Source organism: Varanus komodoensis, unplaced genomic scaffold (genome assembly GCF_004798865.1).
Source record: "Varanus komodoensis strain SLA01 unplaced genomic scaffold, ASM479886v1 scaffold11, whole genome shotgun sequence".
NCBI lineage: Eukaryota > Metazoa > Chordata > Lepidosauria > Squamata > Varanidae > Varanus > Varanus komodoensis.
The window spans coordinates 32,685,934-32,701,932 of NW_025335317.1; the positions used below are offsets into that span (position 1 = coordinate 32,685,934).

At 39.8% G+C, this 15,999-nt stretch overlaps 1 protein-coding gene across 6 annotated transcripts in view; it reads right to left on the reverse strand.

The window, feature by feature from the left end:
• Nucleotides 1-531: 531 nt before the first annotated feature.
• CSNK1D (casein kinase 1 delta) overlaps nucleotides 532-15,999 on the reverse strand; it is a 37,888-nt gene continuing 22,420 nt past the window's right edge. For 3 of the 6 annotated variants that reach the window (XM_044419949.1, XM_044419946.1, XM_044419948.1), the window contains 2 exons: nucleotides 14,505-14,644; nucleotides 532-2,671 (listed from right to left, as the gene is read on the reverse strand). In XM_044419949.1, coding sequence (XP_044275884.1) covers nucleotides 2,621-2,671; nucleotides 14,505-14,644 — 191 coding nt within the window. In that variant the 3' untranslated portion in view covers nucleotides 532-2,620. Of the gene's footprint in view, nucleotides 2,672-6,896; nucleotides 14,223-14,504; nucleotides 14,645-15,999 lie in introns of all 6 variants that reach the window. The other 3 variants (XR_006413718.1, XR_006413719.1, XM_044419947.1) reach the window with 3 other exon arrangements.

The following is a 15,999-nucleotide window of genomic DNA, read 5'->3' on the forward strand; positions in this document are numbered from 1 at the left end:
AGTCTACCAATAGGAAGAACTGCCATTTTCCATCATCTTGATGTTGGCAGGAAGTTAAGCTTACACTTCAACCTGGTGCTTAACAGCATTTTTGCAACTGAATGTTTTGACATTAGAAAGGATGACAAGCGTAGTGAGATAGACCCAGATCTTAAAAATAAGAATTGTCTCCTATCCCTTCTATAACAAGCATCCCATTCTCCTCTTCCAACTCCCCATTATCTGCACACCCAGTACCTGCTTTCAGGATGCCTCTGACCAGTTTCAGTATCTACACTCCAGATCAGCACTTCTTTCCAATAGAGTGAACACTGCTCTCTTCATACCTCATCTTGGCTACTGAATACACAAGCACATAGAAAGGGAAAGGGACACACACTGAACAGGAAGGCTGACCAAAAAGGGTCACATTAACTCTGGACCAGAATTTTTGTAAGTTAAGGCAAACCATCTTGCCTTTAATATTTACTAGCTGGGTTATATGCAGAGAACCCGTTAGATATGCAAATATGGCCCCAGTGCAAAACAAAATTTAGAAGTTCTTATGAATTTATTTACACAATTATTAAAGTACACAAATACAGTGGTAATACAAATGAGGTGTTCTGATATCTGTTACCAATACACAGGTTTATAGAGACATTCTAACTATATTTTCAGCAGGTGATGGTGGGATTCAACTATAATGGAAGGGCAAGGACTGCCCACAACCAAGTACAAGTTGAAAAATTTGCATCAGTCATCTTTTTAAGTATAGTACAGCAATTGAAGGTTCCAGATATATAGAGAGAAGAAGAGGCTGCCTTTATAAGTCTCTAACATTACATCATTGACCACAAGTATTTACAAAGAAAGCACACAGAAGTGTAGAACTGTACAAATGGAAGTGCACATGCCCGGAGAACCAACATCTACAGTAACCAAGTGATACAGTTATTCAAAAAAATTTTCCATGGACCAACATTAAAACATTCCCATTGCACTCCCCCAATCATAGGTTGCATCAAATCAGACTGTGAATGTACAAATAAGCACTTGGTCAATGTTCTAAAGCAGCTAAAGAAAAGTGACAAGATTGTTCATACTCCCAAATTCACAAAACTGAAAAGACGTGGCAAAGCTTTGGAACAATAAAAATACTTGCATATAAACAGAAAAGGAAAAGCATGGAGTTATATCAGCCACCAAGTTTCCAAGGAGGCAAGAATCTCACATTAGTTGATTAAAAGGTAGTAGTAATACAACACACTTAAGTATTGCATCTTCATTCCCCCAAAATGGGACTGCTGTTACTTTGAGTGGTATTTGGTGTGACTTACATGCCTTCTACTTTCCCAGGTTACAGAGGGATAAATATATTGCTCAAGAAAACAAATATTCTTCCATATTTAAAACTAGCACACATTTGCTAAGGTAAATGTTTTGGCCATTATAGAAGTAAATATCTTCAGCTGAAAGCCAGCTGTTCCAGACTTGCACATTAAATATTGAACAATTCAACAAGTTTGAATAGTCACAAGTCTCGGCATCTTGCAGCAGGAACATTTTGTTATAGCTCTGAGCCTTGGCATAATGCAGCAGGCTGTAAGTACTTGCTGTTCTCCATGTACTTAAGAGAAATGCATCTACCATAACACTGCAGGGGCACCATTCAGATGTTACTGGCATCTGTACCAAAACCCAAATAGGAATGGCAGAAGCTGTCCCATGAAATCCTATTCTGTGAATAAAGGATAGTGTACATTCAATAATAAAACCTTCCTGAATAGGTTATATTATAGCTTTGACTTCTGACCTTCAGTCTATAGACTATTCTTATCATCTCTACTGGGTACACTTATTTTTCTTCTAAGTATCCTCTGCTCTTCATCGGACAGTACTAGAGATGAATGAACATTTAAAAAATACATATGTTTCGGCACTGCATGGAACTTTTATTAAAAAAAACTGGAAGAACAAGACAGCCAAAACAAAATAAAATTGTTTAAAAAAAAACCCTTGAGAACACCCTTCTCCTCCTCTGTAAAACGGGATCGTACAAAAGTAAACAGTGTAAAATAAAAGCAGGCTGTTCTAATTCATTTACACATTCCCTGCCTGAACTTAAGTTTACAAGAAATTTCAAGTCTTTTTTTGTTTTGTTTTAAGCTTCAGGATTGTTCACATTTCTACACAGGTTTTAAATCAGACAAAAGCAAGACAGTTCTTTACAGAAAGATTTAAGCCAATAATATTAGCAAAATGAATACAAAACTTCCTTAAACCAAGTAAAAGATCTATAGTTACAGTAGAACAATAAAAAGGGGATAAAGGCTGCCGCCTGTGGAGGGAAAACTGAAATGGCTATTAAATAACAGGCGGTTAATGCTGTAAACCGTCTCTTCCTTTTCCAGCCCTGTTGCTAGAGTTCACGTAAGGTTATCAGGTTCTGGCCAAAGCCTCTTGTGTAGTGGCAGCTGCTGGATTCTGTCCATGTTCCTGCAAGTATCTTTAGTAAGTGACAAGGAGAGATCCAGTTGTAATATCTTCTTCTGCTCTAGTTTGGAGTAGTTTTGCTAGTAAAAGCCATTGGTAACATAGGAGATCAGCCATGCATTATCTGCCCCTCAGTGGCAACATTTCACCGATGCACAGCAGACTGGAGAACGCTGGTCGTCGCCAGAGCAGGAATCTATTGAAGCCAAGGAACAGGGCGTCAGTATCAGCTCGTGCCTACCGCAACTGCACAGAAATGGATCAGTTAAAGCTGTCTCATCCTCTTCCCGTCGATACAACTGAGCAGATGCATCGATTTCGGAAGGATGACGGGAGAATGCACAAATCTGTGTCTCAACAGAATCAAGGTCGCATGAACCTGTAGCACCGATGGCATTTCCTGTCTGGGCTAAGGAAACTAATGCACCTCACAAGCAAGGAGAAATAGTATGAGGAATGAGAGAAAAAAGCACATGCTTGCAAAAAAGAAGACTGATGACTTAGGTGGCTCCTGAGTCAGTAATGAAACTCAAATCAAGAGGCAAGATGAGAAATGCAAGTGTCACCTAAAAGTAAATTTTCTTTAGCAGCGATACTGTTCTGAGCATGTTGTACAATATCCTTCCCATAGTAAATGTGATGATAAGCAAAGCTCCATGAATTTGGCTATCGGAAATTTGTGCCAAATCCGGGAGCAGTGGTAGTCAATCTCTACTACGATGCTGAAAGTGACAACGATTAGACAGGCTCTATTATCAAGAATTAGTCACCAGCTTGAATCTTAAGCTTAGGCAAAATGAAAAGGCCCGTGAGAACAATTTCAGAGAAATTGCCTTCCTCTGATAACAAGGCTATGTTGCATCTCAATGCATCTAACAGAGAATATGTGCCAGCAAGCCACTCATAAATTCTATAAAGGACCTCCAGTTTCTCAATTCAAGATTCAAAGCGAAGGCTTGTTTCTTATGATCTGGACTAAAATTTGCCTCTGCCTTCTAACCGAAGATAAATATGGAAGCAAGGAAACCACTACTTTTTAGTAAGTGACTGCATGGATTGGTTGTCCTGCGAACAAACCACAATGTGCCTAACAGAAATCAGGTTTACTGTGTGTTCTTCACTGCCTCTCCAGCCTTCAGGCCTTCTAGGCTGTATCACCGCAGGAGACACTGCAGCAGGAACACGTCACATCTTGATCAACATTTTTGGCCTTCTGTATATTTTCTTTTACATTTCAGCCTTCTTCCTGGAGATCATGACAGCTGGCTTGACAGCTGGCTTTCACAGACTCTGTTTTGACAGCCCCTTCAAAGTGCCCAAGTTGCACTTTGAAGAAATGTCAGAATTTCAACACACACACACACACACACACTTACGCAACTGCATAAGTGCAGGAATTTGACTCTTTGGTTATGGTACCTGCTGCCAAGGTGTAGCAGGCATGAACCACGGTCACAGACACCAAGAGAGGCCAAAGAATCCTCTTTGCGCACAAAAGTGCATGGAGTGTGATTTACACCTCCTCTGCAGCAAAATCCTTAATTTTTCTTTTTACCCTGACAGTTCTCAGCATGGTACACAATTTGTACATTTTCCAAAGACTCTAGGTACTCGGGAAAGTACATCACAACCACTTTTCTGGGGAAAAGGAGTTTTGACAGCTAGCTGTTAAAACTTTAGTCCCTTTAAATGAGGTTCTGGTAGGGCAATGTTTGTTTTGGTTTGGGTCATATATAGCTCTATGTCCTAGTCCAAAACACCCTAGTCCAAAACACCCACTGTCCCATCAAACACTTCTTTTAAAAGGACCCAGAGTTTTGACCACTATCTAATAAAATAATAAATACAAACCTTTAATAAAAATACAAACCTATTTGCATGCATTTAACATGCAAATGAATAAATAAAGGCCTGACAGCTTCTCCAAGGTGCAATTCAGGCATCTTGCAGGAGCTGTCACTTGCTGTCAAGATGGCTTTTGCAATCTCTGAAAATAAAGTTAAAATGAAAAACAAAGGGGGGGGGGACTTTATCCCTTGTGCCAACTACCTTTTTGCTGTGGCCAGGGTGGGTTTGGGAAGAGCGGGAATAGGTTTTTGACGCTCTTACTAAGTGAACTGCTAGCAGCTAGACTTTACCCACAGTGAGACTGATTGTTTGGCTTCAGATGACATGAGTAAACACCCTTGCAACAGTCCATGTGTTCTCATCAGGGTGGCTTGTTTGAAAAAGACAAGCTACCATGGGTAAACCAGGCCAGGCTCAGAATAACAAGGCAAGCACCCATATCTTGCTGCCCAGTTGAATTGCCATGTTATGCATACTATAACGGCATTGTGTATTCTGCTGCTTAGGTAACAGGTGCCTTTGCTGACAACAGCAGAATAACATTTTGGTTGCTAGGGGAAGAAACATTTTTCCACCAGGTTGCACAAAGCAAGAGTTGGGGAAAGGAGGTTTCAAAGTATCCCTCCTACCTAGCTCAATCCTTGCTAAAACAGTCCTAGTTCTGTAGAGAAGTAAGACTACAGCAGCTAAAGTTAAGCTAGTCATATCTGTCCAATATTTGAGAAGACAAATAGACTGCTTACACTGTTTCCATTCAACATAGGCATACTGGGACTGCCCTTTCAACGCACAGTTCACTGAGACCTGGTCTTAAATTAAGCAGCAGCAACACTACATTTTCTCAGGCAACAAGAGGTTAAATATTATAGCCAAGGGCCTTGATAGTGGATTGGATCATGCAGTTCCCCCCTCAAAACTCCCAGTTCAAATAGGGATTGTGCTTCAAGGCAGGCAGTTCAGCTCTCCTAGTTGTAATTTATATATTGCTTTGACTATCGTTCACCTCAGCCAGTTACTCAAATGGTGATCTTAACTGCTCCCTGCTGAATTTCTATCTCCTTCCTACTGAAAAGACATGCAGGAACAGTCTGTTGGCTGAGTAAGTGCCTGGCAATCTACCATACAGTGCATCCTATCCCTCACCTCATTCTCTCCACAGCATAGAGCATCACATACAGGCTCTCTACCTCTTTGCTGCAGCCCTGCCTTTGTTATCAGAGTGTTCATATCCAACAGCTACAAGCAAGCTTCCCTTTAGCACAGCTCAGTGTGAACTCTGCATTCAAGGTGGTTTGGAAGAGAATCCTGATATTCTAAACAGCTAGATTATCCAGATGATCTGACCCATGTGGATAATCAATTTGCTAATGTAATTAGCAAAGTAAAGGGTGGTGGAGTCGGACAAACACAAACGCAGCAGAGAGAGGGAGAAATAAGAGGGATTCTACACCGAGGGGTGAGATTAGTATAACATGGAGCTTTACCAATGACAGGGAGATGGGAGAGCACCCAGTAACCCAATCTAAGCAACAAGGCTTCTCAATCCAACTGAAAAAGCAAAAGGAACAGCTGCTAAAATACTTAAGATTGGCAACAAGCTACAGATTGTCTACGCATACTTCATTTTGCTCTAGTGAAGCCCTATTTACTGCTGAGATCAACTAAGAAAGCTAAGACAAAAAGAAGGCTCAACTGTTAAGCTTACAAATGGTTGCTACCACAGACATGCATTCATTTTCCAACCCAGGCATCTAGGAGTTTCCTGTAAAGAGTCCAGTGTCCTATGTTTTGAAAATGTTTTTTTAATCTTTGGCTGCTTGTAGGAAAGGGAAAATAAGAAATGTCTGCATTAATGTTCTGTTCTACTCAGGCCAAGTAGTAATTAGATTAGGCAATAAAGACTTTCCTAGCATAATTTTTCATAATGCTGGAATGCATGTTTGTTTTACTGACTTGAAAAGTAGTTATTTCAAGGCATAGAGCTGTGAGAGAAGGGCTTGGCTGAGTATTGCATAAGCTGTGATGATTCTCTAGATAGGTAGGATTCTTTTTAAAATTTGTATCCTCTCTCAGGAAAATGGGCATGGAAGCAAGTTATTTAATATTCAGATTCTGCAACCAGCTCCTTGCAATCCTAGGGACCTGTGAGGAGCAAGCAGGTAGCAAACTTGCGATGCAGTTGGTAGAGCATTTGGTCCCTCCATCATGTTCTTCTGAGATGGGCTGCTCCATCTATGCATTGTTCCAAAATGGGTATATGGCTAAACAATGCAAGTGCATTCTCTTACGGGGAGATGATCTCTATGTAAGAAGAAGTGCCACATAAGGCACCTCAAATGTTCCACCCTTACACAAGGTTCCCCTGCACTTTGGGGGCAATACATACCACCTGGTTTCTCTTACAAGTGCACAGGTGGAGCTGTTCTAGGAAAGTAAAGGATTTGTTAACATGAAGCACACCTAATGCTCTTCATCTGCAGCACAGAAGGAAATAAAGTGCAGAATTAACATGAAAAGCCCCCCAATTTGAAGTCCCCACCCACCAAGCTGGTGTCTAGCGAGAAGGGACTCACCCAGGGCTGCTTTCCAAGGAGGAGGAGACGAGCAGCTACTTGCCATGGTGGTCGAAGGGAATGCTATTCTGAGGTGGGGGGAAAAGACAGCCATTTGTAACAATTCTACTGGCCCATATATAACTTCAAACTGAGATTCCAGCTAGAGGTACTCTTAAATTTGGAATGGTCCTCCTCTGAGATGCCCTGCAGGCACGAGCCCGCTGATCAAGAGCCCCCCGCCCATGCCAGAAGCTGAGAGACTCACTTCCCGGCCTGATGGGACAAGCTTTGACGACTGATGCAGCAGGAAGGCTGCTCCAGCAACAGGTGGCAACCAACAGCCTTTTGGAGGTGCATTTTGTTGCACTGACTGACTCAGCACAAAATGATCTCTTCCACTGTTTATTGCCAGCCCAGGCCACTGATTCAAAAAAACATTTTCCTTTATCATGGTGACTGCTTTGCAGAAGGCTTTGATCTTTCTGTAACTGGAGAAAACCCTCCTTGCTCCTAAGAACTCAACTGTGCACAAGCTCAGCCTGGAGCCCTCCAGCTGCAATTTACACGTACATAGACAGCACTGCAGAGAGAGAGCTCTTCACTAAGTAGCAAAGTCATAAGCCTCCATGGGCAGTGCCTGCTTCATCATCAAATGCAAGTCTGATGCATTCCCTGAAGCGGCGATCCTTTTACTTCTGTATCATCCAAGACAGTGTATGTTTATGCACATACAACCCCCTAACCATGATCATCTTGCAGACCTAAAAGCTTCACATTTTTCTGTGTGTTGCTGGTTGTTCTAAAGGACCTCATTCTTCCAATGAAGCAGATTTGATGTAGGATGTATTTTAATGTTAACCAAGGTTTTTCCATCCAGTCTGGTTGAATAAGCATGTATTATTATCCAGCCCCTGCATTCATACTTAATGTCCCCTTTCCTTTATGCACAAAGCTGCATACAATACATGGTCACATACATGCAAACCTCAAAACCAATTCCTAGGGGGTGGACCTTAAATAAGCAAAAAAATAAAACAATAAAAAATCATCTTCATTTCTGAATGCCAATCACTCCCTACTGCTACCATGGAATGAAATGTGCAGATTTTAAGTCTTAAAAACATCCAGCACATGGCAGGAAATGCTAAGTTCAGGAAACTTGCATAGAAAACATTTGTGAACAGTGTATCTCATCTAGAAATGAAAGGAAATTTCAATGGTCTTCTGCTAGAGGGGTAACAAAATAATACTCTCTCACACTGCAGAAGATGGCTAAGTTTGGAAACCAACATTCTCTCTAAGTCTGCAAAAGACACCATACTATTAGTTAAACTAATATCTGTGTAAAATGATTATCAAGTATATCACCAATTTTGTAACTAATTCCTACCAACACGAAGTACAAAATGCAGCTCTTAAGAAAGGAAAAGAACACCAATCTTAAATACATATTAAGTGAAATCTTGTGTGTTTGCCAGTAGCATGAAGGAAGATTATAGCAATTGGAGGGCATGAAAAAGTGCTCAAGTTTGAATCAACCTGTACAAAATAATGCAAGCTAAAGGGAACTGTCAAGAGCATACATACAGAAGCACTAGAAATACTGAGTGAGACAATACAGCCCTCCCACCCCGGCTCCATTCCTGAATTTAGTTCAATATCTGTGATTGCCTCTGACCAAATTTATTGTTCCTGCTCACTGCCCACCATTACAACTCCAAAACTGGTAAAGACTGTTGACTACAGTTTTGGGCTGCAACCTGGCATTTATTCTATTCACCTCCACAGAAGGCTCTCATCCACACTACCTCCCAGAGAACTTTGGCTGCTAGGCAGGTGTAGAAATGAAATTAGTGAATACTTAAAGGCTCTGTAACTGTAGCAAAATTGGCATGAATCATCCCACCAATTCTCAGTGATGCTGCATTTGACCGCTTACATGGTGAGAATATAAAAGTAGAATTATTTCACTTGGTCCACAGTCACCTACTGTTTGTACTGGAAGAAAGTTTAAGCAGAGGCCAAACAAGAATCTGGCCAGTGTACAGGACCTAGAGGTTTAGCAGTTTTATTTAATACTAAACAGCACAATTCAAACATTTGAGAAGTAAAATGTCCTTTTAAAATCCACTTCTCTGCTCTTTAACAACTCTTCTTTCTTCATCATCTTCTGCCTTTTGTCTCATTTGCTCTTCCTTCTGCACTTCTTTCTCTGCAGCAACTTCAAATTCTCAGCTCCCCGTAGGCTCCACTCACACCCCATCCCCTGGTGTACCTGCTAGAGTGGTCACCAAGGAAATAGTTAATGTTGACTGCAATATATTGCTGGTATTTAATGTTGAAAGATTATGAACTAGGGTGCCAGGGTAGGAATTCAAACAATTTAATCATGTTGGTGCTTTAGATCTTTGGAAGACGCCAATTTGTTTAGGTCAGAACTATGCAAATTACCCTGAGACTTCCTAGCAACAATGCAGGCAACCATGAATACTGTAAATACAGCAAACAGGCTGTATTCCACCTACAGAAAGAATTGTAACCACTCAAACCACTGTTTTAAGAGGGAAATACTAAAAGCAACTGTAAAAAGATTTACTCTTTAGCCTTCTTTGGCCAAAACCTCAGAGAGAGAAAGGCAGTGAAAACCTTAATTATTCTTTTCTGTGTATCAGCACACAGATACATAGGAACCATACTTTTGCTACATGGTGTCCTACCAAGAACTAGTCCATCCATGGTTTGTTTTTGGCCTCAGTGACGACCTTCCTCCCTTGCTGGCTGGCAGGAGTTATCATTGTACTACACATATCCAACTGGGAAATGTGTAAACCAGTGTAGCAGTATGGTTGATCACAACCTTTTAATCTTTATTCCCTTGTGCAACATTCTTAAGAATAGAAATTAATTCTCATATAGTTGTGTATATGATATCAAGAGGGTCATTTAGGTTGCTTTATAACAATTTTGTGTGACGTATATAAGCCTCAAGTTTCTGCCTCTATTTTCAGTTAATCACAATTCACAGGGTCACTTGGACCCACTAACTATGGTTAATTTCAACAAGTCAGGTTCAGAAACGATACTTGCAAGCTGATTTGAAACTGACCATAGCTAGGCTTAACAAGCACAACAGCCCAAAAGTAAGAACTTTAAAAGTTCTCCTAGCCATGCAGGAGGGAAGAGTGAGCCAGTTCGCAGGTCCCTCCTTGTTCCTGTTTCTGCACACTGCACTGTCTCTGTAACAAGTGGCCAGGTTCACACCATCACTGGTGGAAAAGTAGCCTCAGCGGCTTCCTTCACCTGGTCCTCGGGTGCCAGTTGCACACCATACAATTTCCATAATTACCTTTGCAGAGCACCATTTTGCATGCCATCTAAATCTGGCAAGGGATGTGGTGGCTTTGAAAGCACTCCAGAAGCTAGAACAAGCCATGAGAAGCCACACTGAGGAGGATAATTGTGGAAATCATCCAGTGTACAGCTGGCATGCTGAGATGAGGAGAAGAAGCCACTGTGACCGTTCAAAAATAGCCAGTGTATTAGAGTATAAGGTGTTTATATCCTGTCAGAGAACACAAGGTGGCATGCATAATTCTTCCTCTCATAACAGTAACCATGTGTGGTGGGCTGGGCTGAGCGTCTGTGACTGGCTCCAAGGGAGCCAGCTAGCTCCATGGTTGAGAGAGGACTAGAACCCGGATCTGCTGAGTCCTAGTCCTGCATTTTTAACCACTGTACCACACTGGCCCAATTTATATTAGATAGCTCTATGAAACAGCTATTTTGTTTGCTGTTTTTAGACAATGTGTTACACATTCTTCTAACAGAAAGTTGTCAGGACTTCTTGACCCTGACTGCTCTTTACTAGAAGGAATTAAATAATTGGGATAAGACTATATATGAAGATAAACCATTTTGTAGCAGTTAAAGTCAACATATGAAGGAACTTTGGTGCTACTGGACTGGAACAGAATCCAAGCTGCACTAGACAGGATGAAAGTCAATGGAAGACAACATGAATTATAAAGACATAGGAAATGTGTCTTTTTGGGTTTATTTCAGCGATCTAAACCTTCGCTCGTTCTTACAAATATGAACACAAGACAAGGCTTATTATATTGTACCCCTGGGGCTAGTAAGTCAAAGGAGCAAGAGTAGCAATGCAGCTGGCAACGAATGGAGCTGCTAGATATTTATAAACTTGCAATCTCATTATTTGGCATTCTCAAGCTTCAATTAGTCAGATTTCCATTAGATAGCCCATTTACTTCATAAGAAGAATTGACAAATTAGTTAACCTCTGAAATGCTTTTTTGGACAGAAGGTATCCCTCTGAAACCAAACTAATCTGGACAAAAAGAGAAGCAATCTTCTCAGCCTCAAATATTTTTAAACATCTGAATCTCATACATTTCTAAGTCATTAATTTAAATAATGCATACTTTCAGGGACTGAAACCTAAATTGATGTAGAGTACATATCTGAACTAACAGAAGGGTTAATTAACTTAACTTTTAATCAATCCTTAAAAAATACCTGCACTAAATTTATGAGCTGATATCACTATTATCTATTCATATATGACTGGGGAAAGGAGGAGGAGCAGATTGCTCTTTTCTTAACAGAAAAAACAAAACAGAGGACCCTTTGTGCACATGAGGAATACTGTTCCTTGGAATACAGCTATTTCCATCATGGGGCTTCAGAATGATAGATATCTCTCCAGTTAAACACAAATCATATGAAACCACTCAAATCCTTGACAAATTCTACCTGATCTGTACAATAACTTGCATCACATATTTCCTCTAAAGTGCAACCTTCATGTTCCATCAGATATTAAAATAGTCATGGGGGCGGGGCGGGAGGGAATTACTAATAATTCTACCATTATTTGCTTCCTACTCCTACCAAGCATGCTATGCAAACATTCCCCATATATTAAGACTCCCTAGGTAAGTGAGATATTGCTCTATCACATTACTGGATTTAAGTTCAGCACTTTCTAAATTCTATGACAGAAGCAGTAAGATTTGCAGATATTTGACACAGTACAGCCTGCTGGGCTTCAATTGCCCCAGTGTAAAGGAAAGCAAGCAATTACATCTCAGAGTCTAAAAGTGCTTTATTCCAGGTAATTTAAGTGGTTAAAATACGCACTTTCTTCCTCTTCCTTCGGGGTCTGCAGGAGCTTGGCTTTACAGATGGAAGGATAAAAGAAAGAGTCTCAAAACCTCACAAGGTTTTATTTCTTTAACATTAGCAAGCCTCTAATATAACCCTAGGACATACTCCACCCCAGCATTCAAAGTGAGACCCCAGTTAGGAACCAGGAGAACCATCTTACCCATTGAAACTTTGGGAAGTATACAGTGAATTAAGATGTTTAATAGAACATTTGCTCATTTTCTGGAGTATTTCATGGGTAGAAACAAAGGGAGCAAGTTTCTGAAACTTATTCAGAAGGCCAGTAGCGCATCTGCTTGTAAAGTGAATTCTTAAAATTGTCAAGACAAGCAGGAGAATGGCATGCAAATATATCTGTCACCAGTATAATGCATATTAAGTGCAGACTTTAGGTTTGCAGGAAAAGTATTATTTGCCCCATTGAAATACCTGTTTCACTCTGCAGCCTTAGAATAAGCAATTTACTGAAAGAGTTTGCATTCAGTGACAATTTAAGTTCCATTGTGCTGAAACCTTGAGACTCCATATTCTTCCAAATTAAGGACTGCTGTTTCCCTAAAATATGTCTCTTTTTATCAGAGACAACTAAGTGTACTAACCATTTCTTAGCAATTCTAGCAATTAGCAAGACTAGCAATTCAAGTACTTCAAGCTACATTCAAAAAAACATACTTTAATCAGTGACCACTGGTCACAGACAAAAGCATTCATGTGGCATCATCAAAAAATGAGGTTTTATTTGTTCTTAGCAGGAAATAAAAGCATTTTTTGCACATTTAAAAGCAAGTCCCACTGTGTTCAATAGATCTTAAACCTATGGAGTGTGAGCACTGAAGCCTTAGCATAAAAGTCTTGCTTGACTGTAACTGCAGCAGCTAAACTTATTTAATTGGAATCAACACATTTCTTTATGCTTTCTTTCATCCATAATTCTCTCTTCAACATAGCCCACCTCACAGGTTTTTTGACTGAACATTTCTAAACTGTAACTCTTAGTTCCTTAAAACATCTGACTTTCACATACTCCAGAGAACTGCTTCCTGAGATCCTTAATTCCCTGCTATTAACTTCCATATGAGAAAGTCCAATTTTGTAAAGTTGCACAGGACTTGCAACAGATCTCAGCTCGATTAAGTTGCATGCCACATATACATTGTAAGGAAATGCACAACGAGGTTAAGAAACCTTGCTACCAAAATCAGTTAACAGCATCTCTTGAGGCACCACTCATAATTTCTTCCGTCTCTCTTTGGAAAGTCTAACAAAAAGTGATCAACAAAAAAATGTTGAATGTTGTCCCAATTCACAACCATGCAGGAAATATGTTTATCTTCCAAACATTATCCTATTTATACAATAATCATTTATAGTTTAGCCTATTATGTGACCTATACTGCCTGCAACTAAATATTGTGAATGTTTGAAATACATTACAAAAAACAGTCCAAGCTATGGGGAAAAGTTACAATAAGTGGTCCTGCAGTCAAGAAACCTGGTTACTGCATGTACAGATTCATTCACAACAGCTAATCTAGTTGTGTTTCATACTTTTGACAAGGATGAATCCCCAGAGCTGGCTTGGTAAACATTTTTAACTTTTCAAACTTTAGAGCCAAAAAATAAAATCAAAGTTGCATGAATAACACCTAATAAATACAAAGAATGCAAGACAGATAAGACAGGCTTATTCCTCTTCCAACCTTTTGTTTCATCAAGCATAGTAATTTCAGACCTACAGCAGCTTTAAGTACATTCTTTGTATTCCAGATATGATTACAGACATTTGCTTATACCAGGCAGAAGCTGGTAACTACTTCCCATAAACAGCAATTTATTTGGAAACACAGCCCAAGCTATGTCAAGATCTCTGAGCGGGTACATTTTTGCCACTAGACACAGCAGAACAAATGATGGATGACTATGGCTACAGTTGATATTGTCCATTGAGTCAAATTGAGTCTGGACTAAGCATGAAAGAAGAGCACTTATTGATCCTTCTTCACCATGAAACGTAATAAATACTAGTATTCATTCATTTGCACAAGGCCTCCGAGATCTGCAGTGGTTAGAAAAAAACGTGACCTTTAAGTCAGTTGATGATTCACATAGTATAGAAAAAAGTCACTGAAATTTCCATGGCTGTTAAAAGTCTGTACCCTGTGAATACACAAAAACCCAAAAATGGCATTAAATAAGGGAGGTAACCAGCCTTAGATTTTAGTAACCTATAGGACACCCTCCTTCAAGTATATGCCTCAAAATTAGAGAGTTGGGGCCTTCACAAGCAGCAATTCTTCAGCTGATTCAGCTCAAATAAGCAACTGTCTAAGGACTTGTGAGGTGAGCTTTCCTACCCAGAGTATATTTATAGTAGAGGATCGCACCAAAGAATGCTGACCTGTTCCCATTAAAAAAAACAACAACCGATATGTGTCGTACCTGTGAGGTTGACATGCGCGAGGTATCTTGTCGGCCTGTTAAATCAGATGAGGAAATATTGACTGGGGCCCCACGATGCAATCGCATACTCACTTTCCGTTCTCGTTCCATTCCAGACACTGGCCGAGGAGATGTGTTTGCTGAGAGAAAAAAGATCTGTTTAGTTTTGTATATGTAGTTACTGGCCAAAGGCTGCTCTTGCTCTCCCTTGGTCTCTTTTGGTTGAGTCAGTTCAAGAAATAGTCTGTGTCAGAAGAATGAAAAACATCAGCCCTTTTTGCGTGCCTATTATGAGATTTTATCAAGTTATTTTATAAAATCCTGCTGTTCTTAAACATACAGTATCGAGGAAGGTCCAAGAAAGCATTGGACCTTCCTCATCTCTTCCCACCTTAATGCTACATCCAACTTACTTAGGAAGTAGTATAATTGACATGTATGTTTGTCAAGAAGAGGTTAGATAAGTCATGTCTCATACATGTATGATATTCTGTGGAAAGCCCAAAATGAAATGTATGAACTGAAAACCAAGATAACATTTTTAAAATCCTAACGAGACTAGCAACCTTTTTTGAAATTGCCCAATATTTTGGGGTAGGAGAGAATGATACCTGAATATACAGATGGCCTGAATCCCAAACACTATGTACATGTAAGAGATCTTTGGACTCATGTTTGTTAAACAGCAGTTCCTACTCTATCCCCTTCATTCATAATTTGAGGATATTCAAAATCATTCTGTGGTATGGGGCAGAAATCTACTTTTCAAGAGACAAGAGTAAAAAACAAAATCAACTCCGCCTATGTTCAAACCTTCAGATGACCTTGCAGCAACTCCTTAGATCCTAAACAACTAGCAGAGACCTTGAAAAAGCTTCTTCATAGGGCCATGATGAACTATTTTAAAATGGTTTGTAACAGAATGCATGTGCAGCAAACTGGACAGCAGGGCTCTAGAAACTGGCACTAATGAAAAATGCTTCTAGGTAGCTTATTTGCCTTCCAGCAACACACTGTCAGCCTATCAGTAGCTTTGTAACATTTTAAATTATCCAGACAGAGTAATTTCTTATTTGCAAGGAGACAAGCCTGAAAGACCACAAGCAGTTAAAATAATCAAGAACTTTTTCAAGCTTTTGTCCTGCTAAATCCAAATCCTTGTATACCTAAGCAATACACCTTAGAATCAGCCTAGATGGCTGATCCCAGCTATAGGATAAATGTGCCTTTGAAGTGACAGTGCTTAACCATTTTTAATTAAATATCAAGCTAACATTAGGCCTTCATTTATTCCAGAGGTTTTGGGAAATCTATGCTGAAAAATGTACAAAATGACGGTTAGTTGAAATTTATTTTGGGGAGCAATACAAAGTCTGCACAAAGTATAGTATAAAAACAAATGTAGTAGTCCTACAGCAGTAAGCAACATAATTTGGTATATAAAACAGCCATCTGTAATGTTATGATGCCAAGAAAATGGGAATTTAAAAATTTA